This window comes from Aethalodelphis obliquidens, unplaced genomic scaffold (genome assembly GCF_003676395.1).
Source record: "Aethalodelphis obliquidens isolate GAN/ISIS:26980383/991018 unplaced genomic scaffold, ASM367639v1 scaffold56, whole genome shotgun sequence".
Classification (NCBI taxonomy): Eukaryota; Metazoa; Chordata; class Mammalia; order Artiodactyla; family Delphinidae; genus Aethalodelphis; species Aethalodelphis obliquidens.
Window position 1 is genome coordinate 6,520,197 of NW_020838000.1, and position 17,251 is coordinate 6,537,447.

At 38.0% G+C, this 17,251-nt stretch overlaps 2 protein-coding genes across 4 annotated transcripts in view; one reads left to right on the plus strand and one right to left on the minus strand.

Annotated features, from left to right (window-relative positions):
- The window catches only part of PP2D1 (protein phosphatase 2C like domain containing 1), a 17,983-nt gene extending 5,239 nt beyond the window's left edge, over nt 1-12,744 (plus strand). Inside the window, 1 exon segment of the mRNA XM_027086540.1 lies at nt 11,901-12,744. Within this exon segment, the coding sequence (XP_026942341.1) occupies nt 11,901-12,709 (809 nt within the window). The 3' untranslated portion in view covers nt 12,710-12,744.
- A 123-nt stretch (nt 12,745-12,867) lies between these two features.
- Nucleotides 12,868-17,251, minus strand: part of RAB5A (RAB5A, member RAS oncogene family) — a 31,013-nt gene continuing 26,629 nt past the window's right edge. For all 3 annotated transcript variants that reach the window (XM_027086538.1, XM_027086539.1, XM_027086537.1), the window contains one exon: nt 12,868-14,311. In XM_027086538.1, coding sequence (XP_026942339.1) covers nt 14,196-14,311 — 116 coding nt within the window. In that variant the 3' untranslated portion in view covers nt 12,868-14,195. The remainder of the gene's footprint in view (nt 14,312-17,251) is intronic.

Here is a 17,251-nt window from a genome sequence, read left to right on the forward strand (position 1 = left end):
TCTACATCTGTGTCTCAATTTGTGTCCTGCAAACCAGTTCATCTGTACCATTTTTCTAGGTTCCACATAACGTGTTAATATACGATATTTGTTTTTCTCTTTCTGACTTACTTCACTCTGTATGACAGTCTCTAGATCCATCCACGTCTCAACAAATGACTCAATTTCGTTCCTTTTTACAGCTGAGTAATATTCCATTGTATATATGTATCACATCTTCTTTATCCATTCATCTGTCGATGGGCATTTAGGTTAGTTCCATGACCTGGCTATTGTAAATAGTGCTGCAATAAACACTAGGGTGCATGTGTCTTTTTCAATTATCGTTTCTCTTTTTGAATTAGGGTTTCTCTTTTTGAATTATGGTTTTCTCTGGGTATATGCCCAGTAGTGAGATTGCTGGATCATATGGTAATTCAATTTTTAGATTTTTAAGGAACCTCCATACTGTTCTTCATAGTGGCTATATCAATTTACATTCCCACCAACAGTGCAAGAGGGTTCCCTTTTCTCCACACCCTCTCCAGCATTTGTTGTTTGTAGATTTTCTGATGATGCCCATTCTAACTCGTGTGAGGTGATACCTCATCGTAGTTCTGATTTGCATTTCTCTAATAATTAGTGATGTTGAGCAGCTTTTCATGTGCTTCTTGGCCAGCTGTATGTCTTCTTTGGAGAAATGTCTATTTAGGTCTTCTGCCCATTTTTGGATTGGGTTGTTTGTTTCTTTAATATTGAGCTGCATGAGCTGTTTATATATTTTGGAGATTAATCCTTTGTCCAATGATTTATTGGCAAATATTTTCTCCCATTCTGAGGGTTGTCTTTTCGTCTTCTTTATGGTTTCCTTTCCTGTGCAAAGGCTTTGAGGTTTCATTAGGTCCTATTTGTTTATTTTTGTTTTTATTTCCATTACTCTAGGAGGTGGATCAAAAACGATCTTACTGTGATTTATGACAAAGAGTGTTCTTCCTATGTTTTCCTCTTAGAGTTTTATAGTGTCTGGTCTTACATTTAGGTCTCTAATCCATTTTGAGTTTATTTTTGTGTATGGTGCTAGGGAGTGTTCTAATTTCATTCTCTTACATGTAGCTGTCCAGTTTTCCCAGCACCACTTATTGAAAAGACTGTCTTTTCTCCATTGTATATCCTTGCCTCCTTTGTCATAGATTAATTGACCATAGGTGCGTGGGTTTACCTCTGGGCTTTCTATCTTGTTCCATTGATCTATGTTTCTGTTTTTGTGCCAGTACCATATTGTCTTGATTACTGTAGCTTTGTAGTATAGTCTGAAGTCAGTGAGTCTAATTCCTCCAGCTCCGTTTTTTTCCCTCAAGACTGCTTTGGCTATTCGGGGTCTTTTGTGTCTCCATACAGATTTTAAGATTTTTTGTTCTAGTTCCGTAAAAATTGCCATTGGCAGTTTGATAGGGATCACATTGAATCTGTAGATTGCTTTGGATAGTATAATCATTTTCACAATATTGATTCTTCCAATTCAAGAACATGGTATATCTCTCCATCTGTTGGTATCATCTTTAATTGCTTTCATCAGTGTCTTGTAGTTTTCTGCATACAGGTCTTTTGTCTCCCTAGGTAGGTTTATTCCTCTTGTCTCCCTAGGTAGGTTTATTCTTTTTGTTGCAATGGTAAATGGGAGTGTTTCCTTAATTTCTCTTTCAGATTTTTCATCATTAGAGTATAGGAATGCAAAATATTTCTGTGCATTAATTTTGTATCCTGCAACTTTACCAAATTCATTTATTAGCTCTAGTAGTTTTCTGGTGGCATTTTTAGGATTCTCTATGTATAGTATCATGTAATCTGCAAACAGTGACAGTTTTACTTCTTCTTTTCAAATTTGTATTCCTCTTATTTCTTTTTTTTCTCTGATTGCCATGGCTTGGACTTCCAAAACTATGTTGAATAATAATGGTGAGAGTGGACATCCTTGTCTTGTTCCTGATCTTAGAGGAAATGCTTTCAGTTTTTCACCATTGAGAATGATGTTTGCTGTGGGTTTGTCATATATGGCCTTTATTATGTTGAGGTAGTTTCCCTCTATGCCCACTTTCTTGAGAGTTTTTATCATAAATTGGTGTTGAATTTTGTCAAAAGCTTTTTCTGCATCAATTGCGATGATCATATGGTTTTTCTTCTTCAATTTGTTAATACGGTGTATCACATTGATTGATTTGCGTATATTGAAGAATCCTTGCATCCCTGGGATAAATCTCACTTGATCATGGTGTATGATCCTTTTAATGTGTTGTTGGATTCTGTTTGCTAATAGTTTGTTGAGGATTTTTGCATCTGTATTCATCAGTGATATTGGTCTGTAATTTTCTTTTTTTGTAGTATCTTTGTCTGGTCTTGGTATCAGGGTGATGGTGGCCTCTTAGAATGAGTTTGGGACTGTTCCTTCCTCTTCAAGTTTTTGGAAGAGTTTGAGAAGGATGGCTGTTAGCGCTTCTCTAAATGTTTGATAGAATTCACCTGTGAAGACATCTGGTCCTGGACTTTTGTTTGTTGGAAGGTTTTTAATCACAGTTTCAATTTCATTATTTGTGATTGGTCTGTTCATGTTTTCTATTCCTTCCTTTCAGTCTTGGGAAGTTATACCTTTCTAAGAATTTGTCCATTTCTTCCAGGTTGTCCATTTTATTGGCATAGAGTTGCTTGTAGTAGTCTCTTAGGATGCTTTGTATTTCTGCGGTGTCTGTTGTAAATTCTCCTTTTTCGTTTCTAATTTTACTGATTTGAGTCCTCTCCCAATTTTTCTTGATGAGTATTAGAGTATTTTGTATTAGATAGTTTCTAGTACATCATTTTAATTCCTGTATTTCTTTTACTATATATATATATATATATTATTATTTTTTTTTTTTTTTTTCGGTATGCGGGCCTCTCACTGTTGTGGCCTCTCTGGTTGCAGAGCACAGGCTCCGGACGCACAGGCTCAGCGGCCATGGCTCACGGGCCCAGCCGCTCTGTGGCATGTGGGATCTTCCCGGACCAGGGCACGAACCCATGTCCCCTGCATTGGCAGGCAGACTCTCAACCACTGTGCCACCCGAGAAGCCCCCTGTTACTATATATTTTTAAAAAATATATTTTTAGTGGCTATTCTGAGGATTATAATAAAATCTTAACTTAAAAACAATTCGGCTTGCATTAATGCCAACTTAACTTCAAAAGATATATATGGCATCTTTGCTCCAATATAGCTCCATTTCCTGCAGCCTTCTTTATACTTTATGGAATTACATCTTTACACATTACAAGCCTATAAAGTTTTATATTATTGTTTTATGCAGCTTTCTTCTAAATAAGACAGGAAAATAAAAGTGTTAAAAGTAAAATACATTTTTTACTGTTTTATATTTACCTATATACAGTTGACTCCTGAACAACATGAGTTTGAACTGTGTGGGTCCACTTATATGCAGAATATTTTCAATAGTAAACACACTATTACACAATCCATGGTTGATTGAATCTGTGAATGTGGAACTGCAGATATGGAGGGCTGTCTATTGGACTTGAATATCCACAGATCTGTTGTGTGTCCTGAACAGTGCTCCCCAGATACTGAAAGATAATTGTAGTTACCTTTCTTTTTTTGTGTGGGTTTGAGTTACAATCTAGCGTTTTCATTTTTGCCTGAAAGACTCCCTTTAGTATTTCTTGTATGGAAAGTCTACTAATGATGAATTCTCTCAGTCTTTTTTAACTGGGAATGTGTTAATTTCTTCATTTTTAAAAGGATAGTTTTGCTTTTTTTTTTTTTGCAGTACGCAGGCCTCTCACTGTTGTGGCATCTTCCGTTGCGGAGCACAGGCTTCAGACGTGCAGGCTCAGCAGCCATGGCTCACAGGCCCAGCCGCTCCAAGGCATGTGGGATCTTCCCGGACCGGGGCACGAACCCGTGTCTCCTTCATCGGCAGGTGGACTCTCAACCACTGCGCCACCAGGGAAGCCCTAGTTTTGCATTTTGAATATGTCATCACATTGCCATCTAGCCTCCATGGTTTCTGATGAGACATAATTTTTGATCTTATTGAGTATCCCTTGGCTGTATGTAATGAGCCACTTTTCTCATTCTACTTTCATTATTCTTTCTTTCTCTTTTGACAGTTTGACTATGATGTGTTTAAGTACTGACCTCTAATTTAAACTCTTTGGAGTCTGTTGAGCTTCTTGTATGTTTTTATTCCAATTTGGGAAGTTTTTGGCTATTAGTTCTTCAAATATTCTTTTTTCCCCACTTCTGTCTTCTCCTTCCATTATGCATATGTTGGTATACTTGGTGGTGTCCCACAAGTCTCTGCGATGCTGTTCACTTTACTTCATTCTTTTTATTTTTCCTATTCTTCAGATTGGATATTCTCAATTTATCAATCAAGTTTGCTGATTCTTCTGCCAGATCAAACCTGATGCTGAGCTCATTCTAGTGAATTTTTCGTTTAAGACATTGTACTTTTCAACTCCAGAATTTCATGCTTCTTTGTTATAATTTCCATCTCTTTATTGATAGTCTCTAGGTTGGTGGATCATTGTTCTCATGCTTTCCTTTCATTTTTAGCCGCATTTTCCTTTAAACGTATTGATAATTTTTTTTTTTTTTTTTTGCGGTACATGGGCATCTCAGTATTGTGGCCTCTCCTGCCACGGAGCACAGGCTCTGGATGCGCAGGCCCAGCAGCCACGGCTCACGGGCGCAGCTTCTGCACGGCACGCGGGATCCTCCCGGACCGGGGCACGAACCTGCGTCCTCTGCATCTGCAGGCAGACTCCCAACCACTGCGCCACCAGGAAAGCCCTACTGATAAATTTTAAAACATTTTCGTCCAGTTAGTTCTAATGCCTAGACTTCCTCATGGACAGCTTCTATTGACTTACTTTCTTTCCTGTATATGGGCTATGCTTTCATTACTATGTTTCATTACTCTCTCATTACTCTTTTTTTGTTGAAAACTGGACATTTAAAATAATATAGATGCCCTCCCTCTCCAGGGTTTGTTGTTGCTACTGTTTTTGTGACTTATATGAACTAATTCTGTAGACTCTATATTCTGTCATGTGCAGACAAAAAGCCTCTGCTTGGTTGGTTATCTTAGTGTTCAGCTAATGACTAGATGGAGATTTCTTTAAATACCTACTACTAATATGCATGTCTTCCAGTCTTTGCTGAGGCTCTTTTTTTTTTTTTTTTTTTCTGTATGCGGGCCTCTCACTGTTGTGGCCTCTCCCGCTGCGGAGCACAGGCTCCGGACGCGCAGGCTCAGCGGCCACGGCTCACAGGCCCAGCCGCTCTGCAGCATGTGGGATCTTCCCGGACCGGGGCACGAACCCATGTCCCCTGCATCGGCAGGCGGACCCTCAACCACTGCGCCACCAGGGAAGCCCGGCTCTGTCTTTTTTGAGGCATGTCTTGTAAAAAATGGCAGGCAGTTTAAAACTCTGCCTATGCTTTTACTTCCTACTTGGGTTAATCATCAAGATTAGTCATAGGTGAGAAATTAAGGCTTGTTCAGGTCCTGGGCATGTATACAGCCTGCACATGTGCATGCTCTTCTGTTTCCCCAGGAGTATGTTTGAGCTTTTCAAAACCCTCTGTAGGGTCTCAGTCCTCAGCTCTTTCTTATACTTTTTGGGGGGTCAGCCTCTTGTCATCCCCAGATGCTTTCAGTGCCTCAGGCAAGTGTGATTTTAAACAATTGCTGCTGGTTTTTGGCAAACACACTGAGGATGAGTTATTTGCATAGAGTAAGCTCTGAGTCAAGTCAAATGATGACAAGATTTGAGAATGGAGCTTTCTTCAGGGACTTGCAAGACAGTTCACGTAATGACAATTCTCTGGGGACAGATAATTTTAGGGAGGTCTAAAGCCATCCTTTCTCCTGCAGAGGCTGCTAGACTGTTGACTGCAGAGCTAGCATCACTATAAAATGTTTGGTTTTCAAGGCCACTGCAGAGCTGAAGAGAAGTGGTTGGAAGTAGGCCAAGTTACAAGGCCATGACCACTTGGTTTTACCTACTTTGTTTCTCTTCAATGTTTCTCAGATTTTTGCAAGCCTTTGGTTAATTTCCAGCATTTCAGAAAAGTTGACTTTAACAATTCTTGTCAGTGTTCTCATTCCTTTTCCTGAGGAGTAGATTTTCAGAGATCCTTACTCTGCAATATCTAATCTTTTCTTCTGCAATATTGAACCTGCTGTTAATCACATCCAGTGTAGTGTTCATTTTAAATTTTGTATTTTTCATCTTCAGAAGTTTGATTTTTAAAATTATCTTCCATGTCTGTATTTAACTTTATAACATTGAGAGTTGTTGCCTACTAATTCCAACATCTGCCTCAGTTCTGGGCTGATTTCAATTGATTTTTCATTTTGTTATGGGCAGTATTTCCCTACTTATTTGCATGCTTGCTGTTTTAGTTTCTTAGGGCTGCCATAACAAATTAGCTGAAACTTGGCAGCTTAAAACAACGAAAATCCATTCTCACAGTTCTGGAGGCTAGTTGACCAAAATCAAGGTGTTTGCAAGGCCATATTTCTTTCCTCCACTGTTCAGCATCAGTTTGAAATAGTCCATTATTCTGGCAGTCTGCGTGGTGGGTGAGAGGCATATATTTATTTTCAGTTCAGTGTTGCAGTGAGGGCGTGGTTCTTTGGGCTCCTAGCTTTGTTGGGGAAAACCACTAGTTTTCCCCACCTTGAACAAGCCCTAGGTTTTGTTTCCTGTTCCATAACCCCGTGAAAAGTCTAAGCTCATTTATTCAGCTCAATAAATGCTCTCAGATAAAAACTGGTTTTTGCTCTTGGCATACTCTGGGATTCAGCCATTATTCTTTTGACAGGAGAATTCTTTACTTTCTTACTAGCTCAACAATGTACATGACTTAAAAGTATATACATTATCCAGGATATTTTCCTATTCTCAGTGGGAGTCAATCCAAGACCCACACTGGCACATTACTGCTCCTTTGTAATATTTGAGTGTTTTAGCGTATCTGCTATTCCAGTATCTTTATGTCTAGATTATACATATTTGTTAATACCTTCTTTTAATGAGGCCCCAGAAACTACCTTTTTTCCTAGTGTCCTTGTTCTCTGTCCTGTGAGCTCACTCTAGATCCAGAGGCCAAGCATGACTTTACCCACTACTTCCCTATTACTCACAATCCTTTATTTGTTCCTCAAGCCCCCTTTCTTCTCTCTTCTTAAGGTTAACAATAACTCCTTTATCTAATCCTCACAACCTGTGAGGTAAGAATAATCTCATTTTAATAGAAGCTTGAGGCTCACCAAAGCCTTATTATATATGGTTATATCATTAGTGAGCCAGAACCCATGTCCTTTAAAGTCTCATTACTTCAAATGAACACCAGCAGCTTCCTGCTTCTAAGGTGTCCCTTCATTCTTATGTGTCTTCACCTTCCTCATTCACAACTGATGCTGTGTTTGCAGATCTTTTAATTTGTTGTGATTTTCCTATCTAGATGTGATTGTCCTTAGTGGTTAAATAAGTTGCTTTTAAAATTACTTCCAGCCCCATCTTTTTCCCCTAAAACCTAATTCAACTCCAGAATCACCTTAAGCAGGGAAAAAAAAAAAAAAAAAATAAAAATAAATATATATATATATAAATATATATATATATACACACACACACACATATACATATTCTTAAACAACACTGACCTTTTATAGACTTTTCCTTCCCCATCTCCCTTTTTTGGGGTATGTTGGTTTGTATATATGTGGACTCACATATATACAAACTGGATTCTGAAAATATAATCAACAAATATTTGACAGATAGTTGAGACTAATGTGTGAAGTACTGTTAGGCTCCAGTTGGAAAATGGTGAACTTGAGTTTCATGCTCACACATCTTACAAAACAATCAAAGGAATCTTTTGAACATACAGTGAAAACTAGCTCCACATCAATAAGGCTCTCATGCTAATCACCAGTAGGAAGAGTCAACACATGGCACCCATGCATACAATTTCAGCCTCTTTTGCCAAAATTAGAATCCTGAAAAAAACTGGATATAAGTTGTTTTCCTAACCTCATCTACAGGTGTTTCTACTATGCTTCCATTCTAGGGATACTTCACTAGGGTTTAAATTTCCTTAGTTTGTTTATGCTGCTTTTCAACTGCTCCCTTTTCTTTCTCCAATAACTATTTCCTCATTTCTCAAGTTCCAAGTTCCTGCTCCCTACTCCCTTAAGCCTATAACTCTTTTTAAGGATTTTCTTAGTTTTTTTTTTAAATGGGTCTGAAATGAAACATTCATAGCTTCATCTCAATCTCTTTTGGATAGACTCTCTTCAGCTGCTTTTCCCCTTCATGGAACAAAAAGGAAAATAACCTTTGTCAAGTGTCTACTTATTAAATTACCTTCTTAAACTCGACAAAAAATATTGCAGGTGGTAAATTGTTACTCACAGAAATAAAGTGACTTAATGAAAGTCACACAGACAAAACTGGGATTGAAGTACCAAGTAGCAAGCTCTCAAGACTTTCCTCTTCCCCATGCTGCTGCTTCTAAGGCAAGCCATCTTTTTATCCAGGGCACTCGTGCACCTTAGGGATGTTTCCTTTTCTCACCACCATCTAACATTTCTCTTACTCTTTCCTCCAGTCCTTTCCTAAAACTTCCGTTTAAATGACCTTCATGGCCCCATCTGGAAAAAAAAAAAAAAAAAAAAAGATCTTGCCCATTCAGATCTAGAATTCCGTTTGGGATTGATTCTAGAGGTCATTCTGAAGTTGACGGGGACACTCCTCCTTTTCACAAACTAGAGACAACCCAGCAATTGCAGAAGGCAGTTATGTCATTGCCTTCTGCATAAGGAACACTTTGCCTGACTATACGTGTCATCTATTTTATTTATTATTTATTTTATTGCTGAGTTGAGTCTTTGTTGCTGCGCACAGGCTTTCTCTAGTTGCGGCGAGTGGGGGCTACTCGTGGCAGTGTGCAGGCTTCTTATTGCGGTGGCTTCTCTTGTTGTGGAGCACTGGCTCCAGGCACGTGGGCTTCAGTAGTTGTGGCTCATGGGCTCTAGAGCAGGCTCAGTAGTTGTGGCGCACAGGCTTAGTTGCTCCTCAGCATGTGGGATCTTCCTGGCGCAGGGCTCGAACCCATGTCCCCTACATTGGCAGGCGGATTCTTAACCACTGCGCCACCAGGGAAGCCCCCATACGTGTCATCGTAAAAAGGCTTAAATATCATCTCAAAGCAGTTCATTTTAGTTCCCATTAATGTCCTTAAACATGTTGCCCTTCCAGTAACACTGTTCCTTTTTTTTTTTTTAATTGGAGTACAGCTGATTTACAATGTTGTTAGTTTTAGGTTCCACTTTTGTTTGATAACGTTTTTCTGAACAGCACCATCTCTCCAACTACTGAAAGCTGGTAACTTTATGTCTAGGAATTTGAATACTTATTTATGCTCAGATTCATTATGTTTTTGTGTAAAGGTCTTCTTCATCACAGTTCACTACTTAGTTATTCTCCTTTCCTCCAAACAGATATTACAGGAACCCTTCTTTAAAGCCAATCTCTCAAACTGTCATGTCTTGCTCCTCTCTCTTCCTTCAGTTCTCCAAGACACATGGATATACAGTGTTATTTTTAAATCTCCCTCCAATTTCCCATCTTCCTTGAAGCTCTTTGTTCATTATTCTATTCTAGCTTTCAGCTTAATGTAGACAACCACTTTCAACAACCCCGATTGCAGCTGGCAGCACATGCAACCCGAGGTCTAGGAAATAGAACTATTAACTCTGCATATCCACTTTTTTGCCATGTCTATTCCATTGATACTCTTCCAGGGCCTCTTATTATCCTCTATTTCCTGAGCTATGCACGAATAGTTGAGAAACACTGGGTACTTCCCCTTCATTTTCTTCTTCCTTCATGCAAATTCACACAGGTTAAGGATGTGAGTTAGTCAGAAGGCACCATTTATCAGGATGAATCAACTGTCCAAGTAATTAAATAACTCAAATCAGATAGCAAGTCAATGGCAGGGCAAAACCTGCAGCCATTACTTACTGTCCTCATTTTCTAGAAAATTTTATTGTGCTGAGCTTAAGGGATGTTCACAATAATAAAATCAACGAAAATGGCATTTCCTACTCTGTAGCACAGCAATTAAAAAAAAAAGGCAAACAGTAGTACCTAAGATGTTTACCAAGCTCTCTGCAGAGGCAACTAAAATCAAAATACCAACGTATTACCCTTCCACTGTAACTACATAATCATATTAAATGCTTTTCAAATCACACAGAAACAATGCTTTTTCTTTTTGCTGAGTGAGCTTTGGCTTGCTACATGCAAATAAAACATTTAGAAGTCAGTGGATTGACTATTCTGAGCCTGTGTTTCCAGAGCTATGGTCGCACTATTTATATGTGTAAGTACACAAAGAAATTTTCTAATTTAAAAGAGGAACTGAACCATATGTTCTCCTAAGAGAACAATTCAGTCTACCCAGTTGGCATGTTCAATACCAACCCATGCTGCTTTGCTGGTACAATAATAATTTAAAACTCAGCAGAAGTCAAGAATTATTTTACTGACTTCTCTTCTGCAGATTGTAAACAGAATGACCAGCAAAAAAGTTAACAGAAAATATTAATAACCAAACCACAAATAAAAGAGGTCATTCAGTTTTGAGGACTATCATTTATACAGCTATCAGGTTTCCAAAATATTTTCCACACAGTCATCTTTTGGTCCCATCCAATAACTCAGATATTAACAATTGCCATTATGTAAATGAGCCAACAGGCTCACTCTATGCCTGACACTAATGCTTCACCAGCTCAGGCTCTGTCCAACATATTAGGTGTGTGAACCTTACCTTCTGAAACCTAAATCCCTTTACCTAAAACGTTAGGGGATTAGAAATGAAGGCCTGCAACAACAAAATTCTGACTCCAGGTACGGTGCCATGTCTGAGATCAGAATATTCTAACGTAAATTTTGCCTATGATTCCAGCAATATTAACTCTCATAGGTATTATAAATATATAATTATGTTCCTAAAAACTTGGGAAAGTCAATTTTTCCTAACAAACTAAAGGATTCTGAGTCCTTTTTTGTATACCAAAGAAAATTTTGGTAATACAACCATCCTTCAATCTGTTCAGAGCATTATGTTAAGATTTTCTTAAGATTTTAATAAAGCACACATCATAGGTTCATCTGAATCATGAACAAACTACAATCAGATTTTTAATACCTCAGTTTTCAATCAAAGGGTTTAATGTTGGTTAGCTATTATCCATTTAATACATTAATAACACGTTTTTCTTCACGGGGCTGACAATTTCTTTTTAACACACATAACAAACCTAATAAGATGGACATTAACAGTGGCTTTCTAATTTTTTAATCACCCATACCTATAATATATTCAGGTTTTAACTTTGACCAGTTAAAAATTTACCTAACTGCGCTCTTAGAAAAAAATCAAAGTTTGTATTTTTAATTGAAAAGGCATTTATTAAAACATTTTAAAAATGTCTGCTCTATGGAATGTATGTTGGTTATAAAAAAGTTCAATTCTTGATTCTACAAATATGTAACACTCAGAAGCTGCTTCATAAAAAAATTACTTATTTTTCATTATCTGTAGTTTGTTATTTTAATACTAAATTCAGTATTTTAAAGACTAAATTGCTTAAAAATGAGGAATAAATTAGCCGCCCCATTTGAAATCTGAATTACTGTAAATCTTCTAATAATGGTATCAATACTACATATATTTAAAAAATATTTTTAAGTGGCCTGGTTTCTATTTATGAAGTTAACAGCATGCTTTGATATAAATGGTTATAAATCTCGAGGATCAATTTTTAAAAATAATCTTTTAGGTAATGTGCAAGCAGTCTTATGCAGAAATGGGAAAGGCTTCTGCCTAACCAAAGAACACACTACACGAAACACAGATGAAAGAAGAAGAGTACTTCAGAATGGAGCAATAATTAGTTCACATGAACCATACGGGCTCCTACAAGGGCAAATAAAAACCACACGAGGACTTGGATTTCATGGAAATCTCAAACTGAAAAAATTCATTATTCCAGCACCTCAAACTATTTCTGTGCCTATAGATGACTTATGTCAATTCCTTATCTTAGCTACTAATGGACTCTGGGAAGTTCTGGATACAAAGGAAGTCACTGCACTGACAATGACAGCTTTTCAAGTATATAAAGAAGCACAGTGTTCTATCACAGGAAACAAATTGTCACCATCCAAAGGGTCTCTGCTTTTCCCAATCGATGAACAAAACACATCTAAACCAGAAACTAACATCCACATAGTGTTTCAGAGCAAATCTGAAGAAAATGTGTCAACTATAAATTCAAGAGAAAATTTGTCAGATTCAAAATATTCTATTCATAACCTTAAAAATATAGGAACATTTCCACCAAAAATGACTAAGCATGATCCTTGCAGTGAGAAAGACACTGATGGACCAACCAGTGTAGATGGTGTGCCAAAAGACTCAAGTGAAAAAGAGAAAGGATCATGCACTAAGAGTTTCTATGGAGGTGCTGCTGAGTACATCAGCCGTGAACTTGTAAGTGCTGCTTTGGCGGCTGGCTCCAGAGACAACATTACAGTCATGGTCACACTTTTCAATGGAAGCGAGTATCTCCAGAGAGCAAAAACATGAAGACAATTCTTCAGTGAACCAGATGCTAGGATAACATCAACACCACACAAATCATTTTTAAGAATGTAGTAAAGGAAATATAAAAGCAGACTGTGGGTTATACAGTACCATTTATATATGTTCACTGTTTCATGCCAAAAAAGAGAAAAACCAGTACCTGCTTTTTGTACCACTTTATTCCAACCTGAGCACCTCAATATAAAACTAAACACTGGTGAACTGTTTTCCTTACTAATTTTGAATTACTGTAAATGTACAAGTTCTGCTAGCAGTTCAACATTTAAATAGATTAAATCATCTCTGACACATGGTAGATTTCATATAATGAAAATACCTAAAACAATTAGTGCAATATACTGAACTGATCAAAATAAAATGAACTTTGGAAAACAAGGCTGCAAGATTGTTACTAACATATCCAATACTTATGTTACAAATTACTGGTACATTGTTTATTATGGTTCTAGCCAGGTAGGAACAATTCAAGCCCCTTCCTTTCAAAGGGGGAGAGAAGGAAAAAATTAGCTGTTTTAGTAACTGTACATTTTGTATACTTTTAAGCAACTCTTAAATATTACAGAAAAGTAATAAACATATATGGAGACTACAACGCAGTACCCTATTTACAGTACAGCTGAAGATCGAATTTGAAATAATCAAGTTTGAATGTACATAATTGTTAGTGCATTGACTATTTCTATGTCCAAAGGGCACAAAAGCCCCTCCCTACTCCCAAAAAACAAAAGCTATGTAATGGCCAGCAGTGATTAAACAGAAATCACAGACACCTGGTTTGTTTCATTTTTGTTGAAGAACTTACATGTTTGAAGGGAACACTATTCTTTAAGATGCATTTTATCAGTTTTCATATTCCTAAAATAAGACAGTTACATATGATTTTTTTTTTTTTTACTCCATTTAAAAAATAACAGGACTAGCTATAATTTAGATGCCACTGATGTTCATTTTTTCCTCCTGAAGATGTGGGAATGTTTCCTTGTGGCTAATTTGTTAAAATGTGGAATGTGTACTTTAAATAAGGATACTAAGTGAAATTACAGGTGGCTTGAATATCGTAGTTAAGCATAAATATCTTTAGAACCTCCTTCCAAAGAAAGAATTTTTTTTGGAAAGCCCAAATGAGTGAGTTCCAAATCTTTTTCACAGAACTGGCTGGTTAACTGTGGGTTCAGAGTCATCTGTTTATATCCCTGGTGAAGAGAAATGAGTCCCGCTAACATTCCAAGGAAATAAGTGTACACACAGCTCTCATCTTCCCCTTTCACTGCTGAAACATTAGTCAGAGGGTCACATGCATGTTATTAAAAATTAAGTTCAAAACACTTAAAATAATTCTGTATTAGAAACTTGACTATCGTAAGTCTCTTCTTTTTGGAAGTCATACTGGGCTGGTTAAATGCTCCAATTCCACTGTTATTAACAATTAGGAAGCAGAAGAACATTCCAGTTAGTTTAAACTGGAGGTTTAGTTACTACAGCACTGACTCCTGGTTGGCTGCGTGGGTTCAGTAAGGTCTACTCCTCTTCCTCTGGCAGAATTTGCTCCTGGATTCTGTGGTTCATTCTTCGGCAACTTTTTAGCTGAGAGATAAATTATCAGAATAAACACAATTAGAATAGCTGTATTTAATTCTTTATATAGATTCACTTAACAATACCAGAAAAGTTGTACTTTAAAGAAAATCTAAGTAAGTTCCTAAAGATAATGGCCAGCCATTATGTTTATAATAAAGAAGCTCAGCTCCAACCCATCAATGTTCTCTGGACTGCCACAAACTTTCTGGAACAAGTCAGGATATAAACGAATACCATCACCCCAGGAGAACTTGTCCTCTACTGTGCAAATTATTACCCCACATCACAACAGACTGTACCTCCTATTTTCTTCACTTATACACTTTACCCTTCAAACATCTATCATTTTCCTCTCTTGTGGCTGATTAAGAATCCTAATCTGATTCATTAGCAGCTCTTTTGAGATAGTGCCTTCAGGATCAAGTCCCTCTCATTAACAGGGACTTGATCCTGAAGGCACTATCTCAAAAAAACATTTTCCAATCTTGAGCCAGATAAGCATGGCTTGCCACACATTTGGACAAAGCCCCACAACTGGTAGTTATGGCTTTAGCTTTGCTAAGTTCTATGGAGCTTAACAGCTGTTCTCTGGAGTATGGCTCCCACTGATGAGAAAATGTACCAGCTAGATGTAGTCTGCTTGGATCCCAAAGATCCTTGATGTGTTGGGATTCATTAAACATTAAATATCTCTAAGAGCACCGACTGTAAGGGTGGCTAGACACACTGGTTTCTATCAGCCTTGGGGATACATCATTGAGGTAAGACTCTAGCTTTACCTTAGCTGTGAGGTTATACAAAAGCTGAACAAGATCTACCTCAAAATCTAAATGCCTAGTTGTGTTCTGGATCTTTTACAGTTTCTTTGTTGTAATATTCCACGATAGCATTAATCATCTTTAGAATCCTAGATGCTGGGCTGGGCAATGGATCTGGGAGCCAGGAGCACTGAGGTTTGGGAAGAAAAGTGTTCCCTTGGGCCACTTCTCTAGGAATGGCTCTAGGAATGGTACTGTAAATGGTAATAAAATGGTAAATTTCCAGTCAAATGTATTTACAAACAAAGCCCCGCCAGGACAGAGAGTAGGCTAACATTACAAACTTTATTATAATTAATACCAAATTAGGTTTTGGACTAAGTGATCATTTCTCCCTTTGGCATACTTCTGGCAAGGGCTTTTTGTAATTAGATCTGAGTGAAATTAGGAGGCTGAAAGAATTAAACTGGAATGAGGAACCTTTAACTTGTATTGGTTAATTTTTATTGTGTGAAGATGAACTACAACATATCTTCAGGGGGTCTCAAAAGAAGTAGTCTCCTGTCTCCTATCTTAGTGAGTGCTACCCAAAGCGAAGCTGGTACTATCTGCTTTGTATATAGATAACTGCAGCTTACCAACCTGACCCTGAATTGATTAGGACTGTGAGAAGCTAAAATTCCTGAATCAAGTTAAGGAAGATGTGCAATGAAAAAAGCCACTGAAGGACTTCCCTGGTGGCGCAGTGGTTGGGAATCCGCCTGCCAATGCAGGGGGCACGGGTTCGAGCCCTGGTCCGGGAGGATCCCACATGCCGCGGAGCAGTTGAGCCCGTGAGACACAGCTGCTGAGCCTGTGCTCTAGAGCCCGCGAGCCACAAGTAGAGAAAGCCCGCACACAGCAACGAAGACCCAACACAGCCAAAAATAAATAAAATAAATTAAAAAAAAAAAATGTGGTTGTGATTTAAAAAAAAAAAAAAAGAAAAAAGCCACTGAAGACCTTATCAAATTAAAAGCAGATGATAAATTTATTGTAGACTCCTACTAAACAAGTGTACTCTACTTGGGAACCCATCAAAAGTATAAATATGGGGCTTTCCTGGTGGCGCAGTGGTTGAGAGTCCGCCTGCCAATGCAGGGGACACGGGTTCGTGCCCCGGTCCTGGAGGATCCCACATGCCACGGAGCGGCTGGGTCCGTGAGCTATGGCCGCTGAGCCTGCGTGTCCGGAGCCTGTGCTCCGCAACGGGAGAGGCCACAACAGTGAGAGGCCCGCATACCGCAAAAAAAAAAAAAAAAAAGTACAAATATGAGTTCACTGTGTGATTTATTTAAGTTACTAATGGAGAGGTTACAACTCAATTTACACTTGGAGTTTCTTTCAAGGAAAGAAACATTCTAATTTTAGAAAAGTAAATAAGAGCTCTAATACGTAGGCTACTTTCTGACTGAAAGAAATAACCTTATTAGCAAGTCTAAATAAAAGGTACAAATTAAACAAAGCCCATCTGGTGGAGTCTTAATAGCATCAGAAAGGTTTAAAAGTTCAGCCTGATTTGAAGGCCCTATTATCTCCTTGTTTCCCAACTTTTCAGATGTGGTTGTGGGTGTGATCTGTCCCATTTATTAAAAAAAAACAAAACAACTATATATTTGTCTCATAATCCTTCACAACTATGCTGGTATTTCCCTAATAAAATGCAAGCCTGAGTTTCTCAGGAAAATATTTTACACAGGCAAGTTTTTCCCTAAATGAAGCTGCCACTAAACTCTCTCACCTAGTGAAAAATAATATGACAGTACCTGCAGCTCTTATTGGGTTTTCTTTAGCCTCTGAATCAGCTGTTCACTGGTTAATTTGTATGACTTCAGTATAAAAGAATACTTATTTGGGACCAAGGATGTGGACACCCCAGTTAATAATCACTGCTGTATAATAAAAGATGTTGTGGGATGAGATGAGCGCTTGGCACACGGACATTGTGGACGCAGCAGACTGTGAGACCCACCACAGTAGACCCCTCCCATGGGATCTGCACCTGAAAACTACTAGGAGGCAGCTAGGGTCAATAAAAATATTTTAATTGTTGTTATAGAAGAAAGAAGGCTTCAACTTCATCACCTATAATCAACGACTGTGCAACAGCAATCATTATTAGTTAAAAGTACTTAGAGGAAAGGTAAGA